The 15,640-nt window shown below is 43.0% G+C and overlaps 1 protein-coding gene across 7 annotated transcripts in view; it reads right to left on the reverse strand.

Moving 5' to 3' along the window:
- The window catches only part of fbxo38 (F-box protein 38), a 115,623-nt gene extending 100,270 nt beyond the window's left edge, over window positions 1–15,353 (reverse strand). For 5 of the 7 annotated variants that reach the window (XM_070878461.1, XM_070878462.1, XM_070878458.1 and 2 more), the window contains exons 1-3: window positions 15,259–15,353; window positions 3,238–3,406; window positions 1,576–1,709 (exon numbers count right to left, since the gene is read on the reverse strand). In XM_070878461.1, coding sequence (XP_070734562.1) covers window positions 1,576–1,709; window positions 3,238–3,365 — 262 coding nt within the window. In that variant the 5' untranslated portion in view covers window positions 3,366–3,406; window positions 15,259–15,353. Of the gene's footprint in view, window positions 1–1,575; window positions 1,710–3,237; window positions 3,407–3,547; window positions 3,620–14,362; window positions 14,441–15,258 lie in introns of those variants that run through there. The other 2 variants (XM_070878460.1, XM_070878459.1) reach the window with 2 other exon arrangements.
- Between the last annotated feature and the right edge of the window lie 287 nt (window positions 15,354–15,640).

Raw genomic sequence — 15,640 nt, forward strand, 5'->3', positions numbered from 1 at the left:
GACGTAAACGATCCCATGGCACTATTTCAAAGAAGAGCAGGGATGTTATTCTCGGTGTCTTGGCCAATATTTATCCCTCAAATCAACATCACTGAAACAGATTATCTAGTCATTATCACATTGCTGTTTGTGGGAGCTTTCTGCGTGCAAATTGGTTGCCGCTTTCCGATATTACAACAGTGACTACAATTCAAAAGTACTCCACTGGATGTAAAGCGCTTTGGGATGTCTTTGGTCATGTATGTCTTTCTTTTATACAAATCACTGGTTCGGCCTCAACTGGAGTATTGTGGAAAATTCTGGGAACACTTCAGGAAAGATGTAAAGGTCTTTAAAGGGTACAGAGGGGCTTTACCAGGATGTTACCATGGATGAGAGACTTCAGTTATGAAGAGTGATTGGAGAAGTTAGGACTGTTCTTGGAACAGAGCATGTTAAGAGGAGACCTAACAGAGGTTTTTAAAAAGAGAGGTTTTGATAGAGTAGAAAAACTTTAGAGTAACCAAACACCAGATTTAAAATAATTGGCAAAAGATCTTGAGGGGAAATGGAAAGATTTTTCCACTCAGTTGTCAGGATATGGAACGCTCTACTGAAAAGGTGGCGGAAGCTGATTCCATCATTTTAAAAGGGAGTTGGACAGGTACTTGTGGAGAAGGAACTTACAGGGTTACGGTCAAGAAGCAGGGGTGCGGGACTAAGCACGACTGCTCTTTCGAAGAACTAGCACAGGCACGACGGTCCAAATGGCCTCCTTCTGTGCTGCAAGTTCTGATTCTAATCTGGGATTATTCTCCTTAGAGCAGAGGAGGTTAACAGCAGATTTATTAGGTGTTCAAAATCATGAAGGGTTTTGACAAGAGCAAATAAGGAGAAACTGTTTCACTTGGCAGAAGGGTCAGTAACCAGACAGCACAGATTTAAAGTGATTGGTAAAAGAACCAGAGGCTACATGGGGATGTTTTTTTAATGAAGCAAGTTATGATGATCTGGACTGCACTGCCTGAAGTGGAAGAAGCCTATTCAATAGTAACTTTCAAAAGAGAATTGAATAAATACTTAAAAGGATAAACTTTACATGGCTGTGGGGAAGGATTAAGGGAGTGGGATTAATTGGATAGCTCTATCAAAGAGCTGGGACAATGGGCAAATGGTCTTCTTCTGTGCTGCATCATAGATACTATTAAAATGTATTTGGAAATTTTCCTTGAAATTGACTGATTCACTGAACTGTTGTATCGGTACAAGATTACTAGTTATAAAGCCTGAAATTATGTAAGACAATGTAGTTTTACGTTATCTATTGTAGCAGCCAGAATTTAAGCTGCACATGTAGATTATACATGATACACTGAAAACTGAACTTTAAATTTTAAACGATTTAAAAGGAACTGTTTCATGAAAGGAGTAGGAACAGACTTCCAACAAATATCAACAGTCTAAAAGCCCAGAACATATTATTCAGTTGGTTACAAAAATACACTAGCACTTTATGGAATATTCAAATCACAAATAGTATCTACGCTATTGCTATGATGTGAACCAATTTTTCATTTAATTTTTTTTTAAACCCACCTGTTGGCATGTACTCCCACCAGCAGCCAGCACACAGGTCAACAACCTTGGCTACTCGCATATATACAGTAACTGCCTCCTTCAACTTGCGGGACAAGCATTCCATACACATGATGTCCTGTAGGGGAAGATACCTGCAAACAAGATACAGGGACATTGAACTAATGCTGTGTGGTCAATAATAGAGTTTCTTCCTAGAAAACAAGAATGTTTTGCATTACATGTTAATAGTTAGTATTACTACAACTACTAGTTCAGAGTTAGAGAGGGTGTTGATGAACAACCTGGAATATTGGAGGGGAAGGGGATTCCAAGATTAGGTGAGGGTAGCAGGGTTGATATCAGACAAGCAGTATAGCTAGTGAGGGAAATAAGCAAGTTAGTGATCAACTTTCCATAGCACTTATTACATATAAAGATGTCTCAAAATGCTTTACAGTATGTTGGCCAGTGAGTGGATACTGAGCCTGGGAGGGAGTAAAGGAAGAGGGATCTTGGAACAAAAGCACAGTTGAAAAGTAAAGTCTTAGAGATTTTTGATTGCAAGGAGGGATGTGGTGAAAGAGAGGCTAAATGAGGGAGAAATAGATGAGAAATGGATTAGAGTTGGACGACGTAGGATGTGCACATGTATAGAGAACAGCAGGCAGGAAGGAGCGAGGGCATGGTGCCATTTAAAGGAGGACAAGGATCTTAAAAGTTGATTCACTGGGACACAGGAAGTCAGCGGAGCTGGTCAAGGCCATGGGCGAGGGGTTCAGATTTGGGCTTTCAGTTTATAAATGAATGAAATGAGGAAGTTAGCAAGGAGAGGAAGTCTTCGGTTTTAGTGATATTAAGCAATGAAATTATGGAAATTTACAGCGCACAAGGAAGTCATTCAGTTCATCATGTCTCTGCTGGTTCTTTGCTAGGGCAATCTAAAATTAATCCCGCTGTCCTGCTCTCTTCCCATACTCCTCCTGCATGTTCCTCTGCCTCAAAGTTTGTCCAGCTGGAGGTAGCTTTCTCATATCCAGGTAATACAAGATAGGGAACTGTGGCAACAGCCATGTGGTCAAGAGGTCAGTGAGGTTGAGCTGCTAGAGTACATCATATGGCAAATATGTGAAAGTTAATTCACTGTTTCTGGATTATCAAAGAGTGGTGGATAAATGATAAAGAGGAAGGGTGCCAATGATAGAACCCTGGGGTATACCAATGACAACTCTGGACCTGCTGGGCACTTTATTAAACTAAACAGATTTTAAAGTGGACACTGATGGCTGCACAGACATTAAAAAATTACTGACAGGAGCAGAATGCAATTCACATGCTCTAGCACAACTTGGAGGGTGCTGTAGAATTGGCGTCAATACTATGCAAGGACAGGTCAACAAGAAGTGAATTTGAGGGGACAACACAGATTCTACTTTATTTCCCTCTCCTCCCCCATGACCTTTCAGTGCTCAGCTTAGGAAAGAATATTTACTAAAGTTAGGGAACTTTTAGTGGCAGTTGAAAGATTTCATCTCAGCCTTCAGTTAAAGATCAGCACTATAATAAACCATCTCCACTGTTATTTTGTGTGTGAAATAAAACACAGGGAAGAGAGAAACCAAAGTATGAATAGGTTACCCCACCATATTGAAATAGTAAAAACCACTTAATATATGTACCCACCTGAATATATGACACAGTACTTCATGTGAAAACTGATTCATATAGTCCCTCGGTTCATCTTGCTTTGCAGCTTCTCCTCCTTCATTCACATTTGAGCATGTTTTGATATTTTTTCGTCGAGGTCCCATCTTCAGCAAGTGCCTCCCAAGTGTGCTCCTTTTTAAAGTCACTGACAGTCCAAACATATCAAAGTGTATTTTCAGTAAACAAATCAGCTGGTTTTAACAAGAATTTTAATAAATATATATATATTATTTAAATTGTCACCAGATAATTAGGTAGTTCAGTGGGTTAGTCATTGGTCTGTTACCTCTGGGATGTGGACTCAAATCCCATCCAGCCGGATAAAAAATATTCTCTGTCTGCTAGCCGCAAGTATCCGACGTGAAATAAACTCTTGACAGATTCAGTTTCTAATGACAAAACTATGAGCAATTCAGCACCAATTGGTAATCTCACTCAGGAGGCCACAGCGCAGCATTTAATGAAATTGAAACATTCCACAATGATGTTGTAGGTTTTAAGGTTCAAATAGTTGGGCAGAGTGGCTGGAGCTTTATTCTGTATCCAAGGGCATATAGTTGACCCCAAGAGTACTTGCTGCCGACATCAACAAAGTGTTCCAATCCCCAGTAGAAAAAAAATTTGAACAAAAAATGTAATGGAAAAATAAATGACAGCTTACAACAACTTATACAGTATTTACATAGCACCTTTAAGAGCTGCACAAGAGCGTTATAAAACAGAATTTGACATTGAACCAGATAAGGCGATATTAGGGCAGATGTCCAAAAGTTTGGTCAAAAAGGTAGGTTTTAAGGAGTGTCTTCAAAGTGGAGAGGTAGAGAGGCAGAGAGGTTTAGGGAGGGAATTCCAGAGCTTAGGGCCTTGGCAGCTCAAGGCAAGGCCATCAATGGTGGGGCTATTAAAATCAGGGATGCTTAAGGAGCCAGAATTTGAAGAGCAAAGATATCTTGGAGGGTTGTAGGGCTGGAGGAAATTAGAGAGTTAGGGAAGGGCAAGGTCACGGAGCGATTTGAAAACAAGGATCAGAATTATAAAATCAAGGCGTTAATTAACCGGGAGTCAATGTAGGTTGGTGAGCATCATCATCATCATAGGCAGTCCCTCGGAAGCGAGCACAGGGGTGATGGGTGAACGGAACTTGGGGTAAGTTAGGACACAGGCAGCAGAGTTTCGGATGACCTCAAATTTACGGAGGGTAGAAAGTGAGAGGCTGGCCAGGAGTGCGTTGGAATAGTCAAGTCTAGAGATAACAAAGGCATGGACAAGGATTTCAGCAGCAGATGAGCAGAGGCGGAGTTGGCCGATGTTACGGAGGTCAAAATAGGTAGTCTTAGTGATGCTGCAGATATGAGGTCGGAAACTCATCTCGGGGTCAAATATAATACCAAGGTTGCAAACAGTCTGGTTCAGCCTCACACAGTTGCCAGGGAGAAGGATGGATTCGGTGGTTAGGGAACAGAGTTTGGGGCAGGGACCGAAGACAATGGTTTCTGTCTTTAAAATATTTAGTTAGAGGAATTTCTGTTCATCCAATACTGGATGTCGGACAAGCAGTAACACAATTTAGAGACCATGGAGTTGTCGAGAGGGGTGGTGGGGAGGTAGAGCTAGGCGTCATCAGCGCACATATGGAAACTAATGCTGTGTTTTCAGATGATGTCGCCGAGTAGCAGCATACAGATGAGAAAGGATAGGGTCTAGGATATATCCTTGGGGGACTCGAGAGGTAACGGAGCGGGAGTGGGAAGAGAAGCCATTGCAGGTGATTCTCTAGCTGCGACTGGATAGACGAGAATGGAACCAGGTGAGTGCAGTTCCACCCAGCTGGACGACGGTGGAGAGGCATTAGATGAGGATGGTGAGATCAACCTGGTCAGAGGCTGCAGTAAGGTGGAGAAGGACGAAGAGGGATAGTCTACCTTTGTCACAGTCACATAGGATGTCATTTGTGACTTTGATAAGAGCTGCTTCGTTATTGCGGCAGGGGCAGAAACCTAATTGGAGGAAATCAAATATGGAGTTCTGGGAAAGATGGGCAGATTTGGAAGGAGACGACACGTTTGGAGAGGAAAGGGAGGTTGGAGATAGGACGGTAGGATGCAAGGACGGAGGGGTCAAGGGTTGTGTTTTTTTTTTAAAAAGGAGATGGGTGATGATGGCAGATTTGAAGGAGAGGGGACAGTACCTGAGGAGAATGAACCATTAACAGTATCAGCTAACATGGGAGCAAGGAAGGGAAGTTGAGTGATCAGCAGTTTAGTGTGAATAGGGTCGAGGGAGCAGGAGATCATGGACAAGATGAGCGCGGAAAGCGCATGAGAGAAGATAGAAGAGAAACTAGAGAAAGAAGAGAGTTCAGGGCTAGGGCAGGGGGGAAACCTTAGAGGAAGTCTAGTCTGGTTGGCTAGGGGAAATGGAGGAAAGTGGCAAAGAAAGCAGATCGGATGGTCTCATAAGAACATAAGAAATAAGAGCAGGAGTAGGCCATTTGGCCCCTCGAGCCTGCTCCGCCATTCAATAATATCATGGCCGATCTCAATCTTACACCATGGTTGTGAGCGAATTGCAATATTTATACAGGTATCAACAATCAAGAACTCAAAAGTAATTCAATGGCTATGTGGTCACAGCTTCATTTATCATATAAATATTGGGCCTGAAATCGCACTCCTACGGGAATGTAGGAGTTGCAAGCACCCGTGGGGTCCCCACAAATTCCGGGTTTAGGTATGTATGCGAAACACTTGCACGTAAATCCATCAAAAATTCTCGACAGATCGCACGCATCCAAAATTAAAGGGCTTCCGCGGGCGGAGAGTTGGGCTATTTGCAAATGTCCTTCAAATTCTTACGACTAATAAAAGCAGGCGAAAGGCCTGCTTTTGTCAGCGCAAGACTTTTAAAGTGCAGAAAAATACATTAAAGATTTTAAACATTTAAAATCCTGTTAAATAAGGCAAGTTTATTTTTAGACCCGTTAAAATATGTACATTTATTTTTGGGAAAAAAACAAATTTTGTTTTAAATAATTAAATTCCATTTTTTATTCATTTGAAATATGTAATTTTTTTTCATAGATATTTTCAGTGTGTGTGTGTGTTTTGGGAGGTATTCCCATTCATATTTATGGTGGTTCCTTTTATACGGAACTCTAAAGTTTGAATGGGGATCTCGCTACTCTGAAAGGTTGAACTGGCCCACGTGAGCCCAGTGATGCGTACGAAACCCATAAGCTCCTGGGATACGTGGGCCCCAGGACCTCAAGTCTCTGAACCTCCAGGACTACCCGGTACTTTCGTAGAAATTCTTGCGGTCGGAGGCATCCACCAGCGGGAAGCCTCCAACCGCTATTTCTGGGCCATTGTGTTTGCCTGTATCAATAGCAACTGTCCAACAAGAAGCAACTCATTGTATATGAAATGCTTTAGGACATCTCAAGTGATAACTGCACACTCACTCTATGTCATTATCCTCTACATATTCTATATCTGTGAGGGATCAGGTGAGCGGAAATGTAGAAAGTCAAAGAAAAAGGAGAAGGCAATAGTGTAGGGTAGCGACAGGGGTAATGATATCCAGAGTGTGACAGGAAGGGGCAGAGCATATAAACATAAGAGTGCATCAGAAAGTGGGGTCAGAGTAGGGAAAAATGGTAGAGAGAAAATTAAAAGCTCTTTATCTGAATGCATGCAGCATTCGTAACAAGACAAAGGAGTTGACGGCAAATAGAAATAAATTGGTATAATCTGATAGCCATTACAGAGACATAGTTGCAAGGTGACCAGGGCTGGGAACTGAATATTCAGGAGTATTTGACATTTCAGAAGGATAGGCAGAAAGGAAAAGGAAGTGAGGTAGCTCAGTTAATAAGGATGAGCTCAGTGCAGTAGTGAGAAATGATACTGGCTCAGAAGATCAAGATGTAGAATCAGTTTGGATAAGAAATAATAAGGGAAATAAGTCACTGGTGGGAGCGGTCTACAGGCCCCCCAACAGTAACTACACTGTAGGACAGAGTACACATCAAGAAATAATGGAGGCTTGTAAGAATCATGGACGATTTTAAACTTCATTTTGATTGGACAAATCAAATTGGCAAAGTTAGCCTTGAGGAAGAGTTCAGAGTGTATTCAGGATGGTTTCTTAGAACAATACGTTGTGGAAACAACCAGGGAGCAGACTATTTTAGATCTGGTAATGTGTAATGTGATTGGATTAATTAATGATCTCATTGTAAAGAATCCTCTTGGGAAGAGTGATCATAGCATGGTAGAATTTCAAATTCAGTTTGAGGGTGAGAAAGTTAGGTCTCAAACTTTTGTCCTCAACTTAAATAAAGGCGATTACAAAGGTATGAAAGCAGAGTTGGCTAAAGTGGATTGGGAAAACAGATTAAAGGGCAAGACGATAGATAAGCAGTAGCAGACATTTAGAGATATTTCATAACTCTCAACAAAATGTATTCCAGTGAGAAAGACAGACTCTAAGAGAAGGATGAACCAGCTGTGGCTAACTAAGGAAGTAAAGGATAGTATCAAATTGAAAACAAAGGTATACAATGTTGCAAAGATTAATGGAAGGCCAGAGGATTGGGAAGTTTTTCGAAACCAGCAAAGGACGACTGAAAAAAATAAGAGGATTATGAGTGTAAACTAGCAAGAAATATAAAACCAGACAGCAAGTACTTCTACAAGTGTATAAAAATTAAGAGAGGCGCTAAAGTAAATGTTAGTCTCAAAGAGTATGAGACAGGTAATTAATAATGGGAAATGGAAATGGCAGAGACTTTGAACAAATATTTTGTATCGGTCTTCAAGCTAGAAGACACTAAAAGCATCCCAATAATTGATAATCTAGGTGCTATTGGGAGGAGTGAAACTTAAAACAATCACTATCACGAGAGAAAAAGTACTAAGCAAACTAAAAGTGGACAAGTCCCCTGGACCTGATGGTCTGGATCCTAGGGTCTTAAAAGAAGTGGCTGCATTGGTTGTAATCTACCAAAATTCCCTGGATTCTGGAGAGGTCCCAGCAGATTGGAAAACTGCAAAAGAAAACAAACTATAGACAAGTTAGCCTAACATCTGTCATTGGGAAAATGCTGGAGTCCATTACTAAAGGAAGTAGCAGGATATTTAGAAAATCATAATACAATCAAGCAGTCAGCATGGTTTTATGAAAGGGAAATCATGTTTTGACAAATTTGCTGGAGTTTTTTTGAGGATGTAACGAGCAGGGTGGATAAAGGGAAATCAGCAGATGTGGTGTATTTGGATTTCCAAAAGGCTTTCGATAAGGTGCCACATAAAAGGTTACTGCACAAGATAAGAGCTCATGGGATTGGGGGTAAAATATTAGCAGGATAAAGGGTTGGCTAACTAACAGAAAACACAGTCATTTTCAGGTTTGCAAACAGTAACTAGTGGGGTGCCACAGGATCAGTGCTGGGGCCTCAACTATTTACAACCTATATTAATGACTTGGATGAAAGGACCGAGTGCAATATAGCCAAATTTGCTGATGATACAACGATAGGTTCGAAAGCAGGAGGCCTAGTCACCATCGCTGAGGTAGGCCCGAATGGCCCGAACTCGTGGGACTCGCAGGGATGGGACTAGGGTAAGGATTTGGGTTTACGTGCTTCGGACCCCCTATTAGGGTCTAACTGGCTAGGGGAGGTTTAGACAGCGGTGGTGAGGTTGGGAGGGGTGGAAAGTTGCCGATAGCTGGAGAGAGTTGTTTCCGCAAGATCCTACAAATCCCCTGGGAGGACTGGCACACCAATATCAGCGACTTTGTCCAGGCTAACATCCCCAGCATTGAAGCACTGACCACACTCGATCAGCTCTGCTGGGCAGGCCACATAGTTCACATGCCAGACATGAGACTCCCAAAGCAAGTGCTCTACGCGGAGCTCCTTCACGGTAAACGAGCCAAAGGCGGGCAGCGGAAACGTTGCAAGGACACCCTCAAAGCCTCCCTGATAAAGTGCGACATCCCCACTGACACCTGGGAGTCCCTGACCAAAGACCGCCCTAGTGTATCCGGGAGGGCGCTGAGCACCTCAAGTCTCAACGCCGAGAGCATGCAGAAATCAAGTGCAGGCAGCGGAAAGAGCACACAGCAAACCTGTCCCACCCACCCTTTCCCTCAACGACTATCTTTCCCACCTGTGACAGAGTCTGTGGCTCTCGTAATGGACTGTTCAGCCACCAAAGAACTCACTTCAGGAGTGGAAGCAAGTGTTCCTCGATTCCGAGGGACTGCCGATGATGATGAGGTGGGAAAGCAAGTTGTGAGGAAAATTCAAAGAATCTGCAAAGGGATATAGGCAGATTAAGTGAGTGGGCAAACATCTGGCAGATGGAATATAATGTGGGAAAGTGTGAGGTTATCCACTTTGGTAGGAAAAATTAAAGAGCAAATAATTATTTAAAATTATCACAAAATGCTGTGGTACAAATGGATCTGGGGTCCTTGTACATGAAAGTACAGCAAGTAATTAGGAAGGCAAATGGAATGTTGGCCTTTATTGCAAGGGGGATAGAGTATAAAAGTCCTGCTACAACTGTACAGGGCATTGGCGAGACCACGCCTGCAGTACTTTGTACAGTTTTGGTCTGCTTATTTAAAGAGGGATATACTTGCATTGGAGGCAGTTCAAAGAAGGTTCACGAGGTTGATTCCTGAGATGAAAGGATTGTCTTATGAAGAAAGGTTGAGCATGTTGGGCCTTTACTCATTGGAGTTTAGAAGAATGAGAGGTGATCTTGTTGAAACGTATAAGAGTCTGAGGGGGCTTGACAGGGTAGATGCCGAGAGGATGTTTCCCCTCGTGGGGGAATGTAGAACTAGGGGGCATAGTTTCAGAATAAGGGGTCGCCCATTTGAAATGGAGATGAGGAGAAATTTCTTCTCTCAGGGGGTTCGTGAATCTGTGGAATTCTCTACCCCAGAGAACTGTGGAGGCTGGGTGATTGAATATAGTTAAGGTGGATGTAGACAGATTTTTGAATGATAAGGGAGTGAAGGATTATGGGGAGCGGGCAGGGAAGTGGAGTTGAGGCCAAGATCAGATCAGCCATGATCTTATTGAATGTCAGAACAGGCTCGAGGGGTCAAATGATCTATTCCTGCTCCTATTTCTTATGTACTACCTATTACCTAGTATATTTAAAAGATGCATACACAAGATGCAAATATTATGGAAATGTTTCCATCCCAGCACTAAAATCCCTCATCCAGCACAAATGTCAGAAAAATAATAGTGTCATAAAAGATGCTACATGAGCTATCATAAAGGCAATTGTTTTTACACGAGTATTTTTCTCCTTCCCCAAAATAAAATACTAAAAAATGGAGAATTTACACTCTCCAAGTCTCTCTCTACTTTTCAAAGGGCAATTAAAGGCCTCTTAAAATTACATTTCATTTAAACAACCACTTCAATTACAATAATAGAATTTCTAAAATAGTAAGTATAGCCATGAAAATCTGAGTGAGGATTTAATCTCTCATTTAGTTGAAAATATTCCAAAACATTTCAATATTCTGAAACACTCAACTGTTGCTAAATCCATAACCAGCCGTGGCTAACCAAGGAAATAAAGGAGTATCAAATTAAAAACCAATGCGTATAAGGTGGCCAAGGTTAGTGGGAAACTAGAAGATTGGGAAAATTTTAAACGACAGCAAAGAATGACTAAGACAGCAATAAATAAAGGAAAGATAGATTACGAAAGTAAACTTGCTCAAAACATAAAAACAGATAGTAAAAGCTTTTACCGATTTATAAAACGGAAAAGAGTGACTAAAGTAAATATTGGTCCCTTAGAAGATGAGAAGGGGGATTTAATAATGGGAACTGTGGAAATGGCTGAGACCTAAACAATTATTTTGCTTCAGTCTTCAGTGGAAGACACAAAAACCATGCCAAAAATTGTTGGTCATGGGAATGTGGGAAGGGAGGACCTTGAGACAATCACTATCACTAAGGGGGGTAGTGCTGGACAGGCTAATGGGACTCAAGGTAGACAAGTCCCCTGGTCCTGATGAAATGCATCCCAGGGTATTAAAAGAGATGGCAGAAGTTATAGCAGATGCATTCGTTATAATCGACCAAAATTCTCTGGACTGTGGGGAGGTACCATCGGACTGGAAAGCAGCTAATGTAACGCCTCTGTTTAAAAAAGGGGCAGACAAAAGGCAGGTAACTATAGGCCGGTTAGTTTAACATCTGTAGTGGGGAAAATGCTTGAAACTATTAAGGAAGAAATAGCGGGACATCTAGATAGGAATAGTGCAATCAAGCAGACGCAACATGGATTCATGAAGGGGAAATCATGTGTAACTAATTTACTGGAATTCTTTGAGGATATACGAGCATGGTGGATAGAGGTGTACCGATGGATGTGGTGTATTTAGATTTCCAAAAGGCATTCGATAAGGTGCCACACAAAAGGTTACTGCAGAAGATAAAGGTACGCGGAGTCAGAGGAAATGTATTAGCATGGATAGAGAATTGGCTGGCTAACAGAAAGCAGAGAGTCGGGATAAATGGGTCCTTTTCGGGTTGGAAATCGGTGGTTAGTGGTGTGCCACAGGGATCGGTGCTGGGACCACAACTGTATACAATATACATAGATGACCTGGAAGAGGGGACAGAGTGTAGTGTAACAAAATGAGGCTGCAAAGAGATTTAGATAGGTTAAGCGAATGGGCTAAGGTTTGGCAGATGGAATACAATGTCAGAAAATGTGAGGTCATCCACCTTGGAAAAAAAAACATTAAAAGGGACTATTATTTGAATGGGGAGAAATTACAACATGCTGCGGTGCAGAGGGACCTGGGGGTCCTTGTGCATGAATCCCAAAAAGTTAGTTTGCAGGTGATCAGGAAGGCGAATATAGAATGTTGGCCTTCATTGCGAGAGGGATGGAATACAAAAGCAGGGAGGTCCTGCTGCAACTGTACAGGGTATTGCTGAGGCCGCACCTGGAGTACTGTGTGCAGTTTTGGTCACCTTACTTAAGGAAGGATATACTAGCTTTGGAGGGGGTAAAGAGACGATTCACTAGGCTGATTCCGGAGATGAGGGGGTTACCTTATGATGATAGATTGAGTAGACTGGGTCTTTACTCGTTGGAGTTCAGAAGGATGAGGGGTGATCTTATAGAAACATTTAAAATAATGAAAGGGATAGACAGGATAGAGGCAGAGAGGTTTTTTTCCACTGGTCGGGGAGTCTAGAACTAGGGAACACAGCCTCAAAATACGGGGGAGCCAATTTAAAACCGAGTTGAGAAGAAATTTCTTCTCCCAGAGGGTTGTGAATCTGTGGAATTCTATGCTCAAGGAAGCAGTTGAGGCTAGCTCATTGAATGTATTCAAATCACAGATGGATAAATTTTTAACCAATAAGGGAATTAAGGGTTATGGGGAGTGGGCGGGTAAGTGGAGCCGAGTCCACGGCCAGATCAGCCATGATCTTGTTGAATGGCGGAGCAGGCGAGGGGCTAGATGGCCTACTCCTGTTCCTAATTCTTATGTTCTTATTATGTTAAACATAGAAAATAAGTGCAGGAGTAGGCCATTCGGCCCTTCGAGCCTGCACCACCATTCAATGAGTTCATGGCTAAACATGCAACCTCAGTACCCCATTCCTGCTTTCTCGCCATACCCCTTGATTCCCCTAGTAGTAAGGACTACATCTAACTCCTTTTTGAATATATTTAGTGAATTGGCCTCAACAACTTTCTGTGGTAAAGAATTCCACAGGTTCACCACTCTCTGGGTGAAGAAGTTTCTCCTCATCTCGGTCCTAAATGGCTTACCCCTTATCCTTAGACTATGACCCCTAGTTCTGGACTTCCCCAACATTGGGAACATTCTTCCTGCATCTAACCTGTCTCAACCCATCAGAATTTTAAACGTTTCTATGAGGTCCCCTCTCATTCTTCTGAACTCCAGTGAATACAAGCCCAGTTGATTTAGTCTTTCTTGATAGGTCAGTCCCGCCATCCCGGGAATCAGTCTGGTGAACCTTCGCTGCACTCTCTCAATAGCAAGCACGTCCTTCCTCAGATTAGACGACCAAAACTGAACACAATATTCAAGGTGTGGCCTCACCAAGGCCCTGTACAACTGCAGTAAGACCTCCCTGCTCCTATACTCAAATCCTCTCGCTATGAAGGCCAACATGCCATTTGCCTTCACCACCACCTGCTGTACCTGCATGCCAACTTTCAATGACTGATGTACCATGACACCCAGGTCTCATTGCACCTCCCCTTTTCCTAATCTGTCACCATTCAGATAATAAATCGGCCTTCCTATTTTTGCCACCCAAGTGGATAACCTCACAATTATCTACATTATACTGCATCTGCCATGCATTTGCCCACTCACCTAACCTATCCAAGTCACCCTGCAGCCTCTTAGCACCCTCCTCACAGCTCACACTGCCACCCAGCTTAGTGTCATCTGCAAACTTGGAGATATTAATTTCAATTCCTTCGTCTAAATAATTAATGTAGATCCTGAAGTTTCTCACTATGACTATTGTATTGTCCTGCTGTTTCCACATTATTTTCTCAAAATGTTGCGCTTTTGCAAATGTAACTATCCACATCCTTCTTGTTCTACAGTTTTATCCACCCTAATGTTTGCTGTTACCAGGGACTCAGATTGGTTTTGCAAATCAAAACTATAGCTGTCTTTATATTGGGTTTATGGGGGGGGGGGGGGGGGGCGAGAAAGAGCAGGGAAATTTTCAGGTGTGAGCCTCAGAATAAACATCAGATTTTCTAAAGCTGGTGGCTGGGAAGAACTATCTGCAGAGACTGACCTGGCCACCAGCTGTACCACCCCTAAACCCAATACAATTCAACAGCACAGCAAGCAAGGAACTTCAGGGCAATAGCAAACAGATCACCAATAACAGGAAATCCCTTGAAAATAATGGGCAAGTGTACCAGCCCAATCCACTTGGGATCTCGCAGTAAGAAATTACAGATGAAGGAAGCTGAGCAATCAAGTTAACTAAATTAAAAAAAAATGCCAGAACACTGATTCAAGATTGTACTAAATGGTTGCCTACCTTGCAGGAGCTATCAAATTCACTACTGAATCTCATGCCCATGGAGCCCCAACACTTCAGGTCTCCTCTTAGAACAGGGAACCACTCCCACAACATTGGTTCAGGGTCCGTCTAAATCACCCAGAAATCAGCACTTTGAACCAAATGAGATGCTGACTCTGCAAGCAAGTGACGAACCCAGTACTTCCAATCTCTAGTTTCACCCAAGACAGTTCAAAATGCCGACTTCCAGATTAGTCGCCCATAATCTACATCAGCAGATTGGCGCCACATAAAACTGCAAGTGCAGATCTGAAATGGAAATTGTATGATGCCATGGGAGAAAGAGTTTTTTTTTAAAAAAGCCATGCAGGTAGTGGGTTTTTTTGTGGAAAACATGCGGGGGGAGGAAGAGAGATTGAAAGTACTCCTATCGAGACTGTATTTTCTGTTGCTACCACTTCTACATTCGACATCGAGAGAGCTGTTCAGAAAGAAGAAATGGAGCAGGTCTCCCAACAAAACCCGCAACAACAAAAATGGCCCTGTCCGGACAGCCAGCCCCTGACACTGGCCCGTGGAGTTATTTTGTTCCCGAACCCCAGCAAGTTTTATGGGGTAGTTTGAAGACTCTTGGGCTTCAGGGGCCAGGCCCCGGGGGGGGGGGGGGGGGGGGGCGGTAACGAAAACCCGGCGGCGGTGGTGTCTCCGTTTTTTTTATTGATTTTTTTTTCCCCTGGTGAAGGCCGCTAATTCCGCTGCAATTAATCGGTGGCGGCGGCGGCAGCAGACAGGCCCGACCCTCCTTCACTACCGGGGGGAGGGAGAGAGAGAGGGAGAGAGAGAGAGAGAGAGAAATCACAGCCCGGCCGCAGCAGCCTGACCCCGGCCTGTCCCGGGCAGTTGGGCCGCCTCACCTGCACGGGCTCGGGTAGAGCGAGTCCGAGGAGCGGCCGCCGCTGGACTGGGAGCTCACGCCCGGCGACATCAACATCCGCCAGCTGACCCACAATCCCCCGCTCCCACCCCACACTGCGCCTGCGCCGCCGACCACGGCGGCCCGGCCGTGCCAAAAACAATCGCCGTACTTTTGTTGTTGTTGTTGTTGTCTCTTTTAAAATGTTGACAATTTCCAAGTGAAAAGTCAAATGTGTGCCCCACTTTAAAAAAAATACACAAAATTAAAAAATAAGTTTAAGAGAACCTTTAACAAATTAAAAATCTACTTCCGACTGTTTTGTTGTTGGTGGCTCTTTTAAAATGTTGGCAATTTCCAATGAAAAGTCAAGCGTGTGACAC

Source organism: Pristiophorus japonicus, chromosome 4 (assembly GCF_044704955.1).
Source record: "Pristiophorus japonicus isolate sPriJap1 chromosome 4, sPriJap1.hap1, whole genome shotgun sequence".
Classification (NCBI taxonomy): domain Eukaryota; kingdom Metazoa; phylum Chordata; class Chondrichthyes; family Pristiophoridae; genus Pristiophorus; species Pristiophorus japonicus.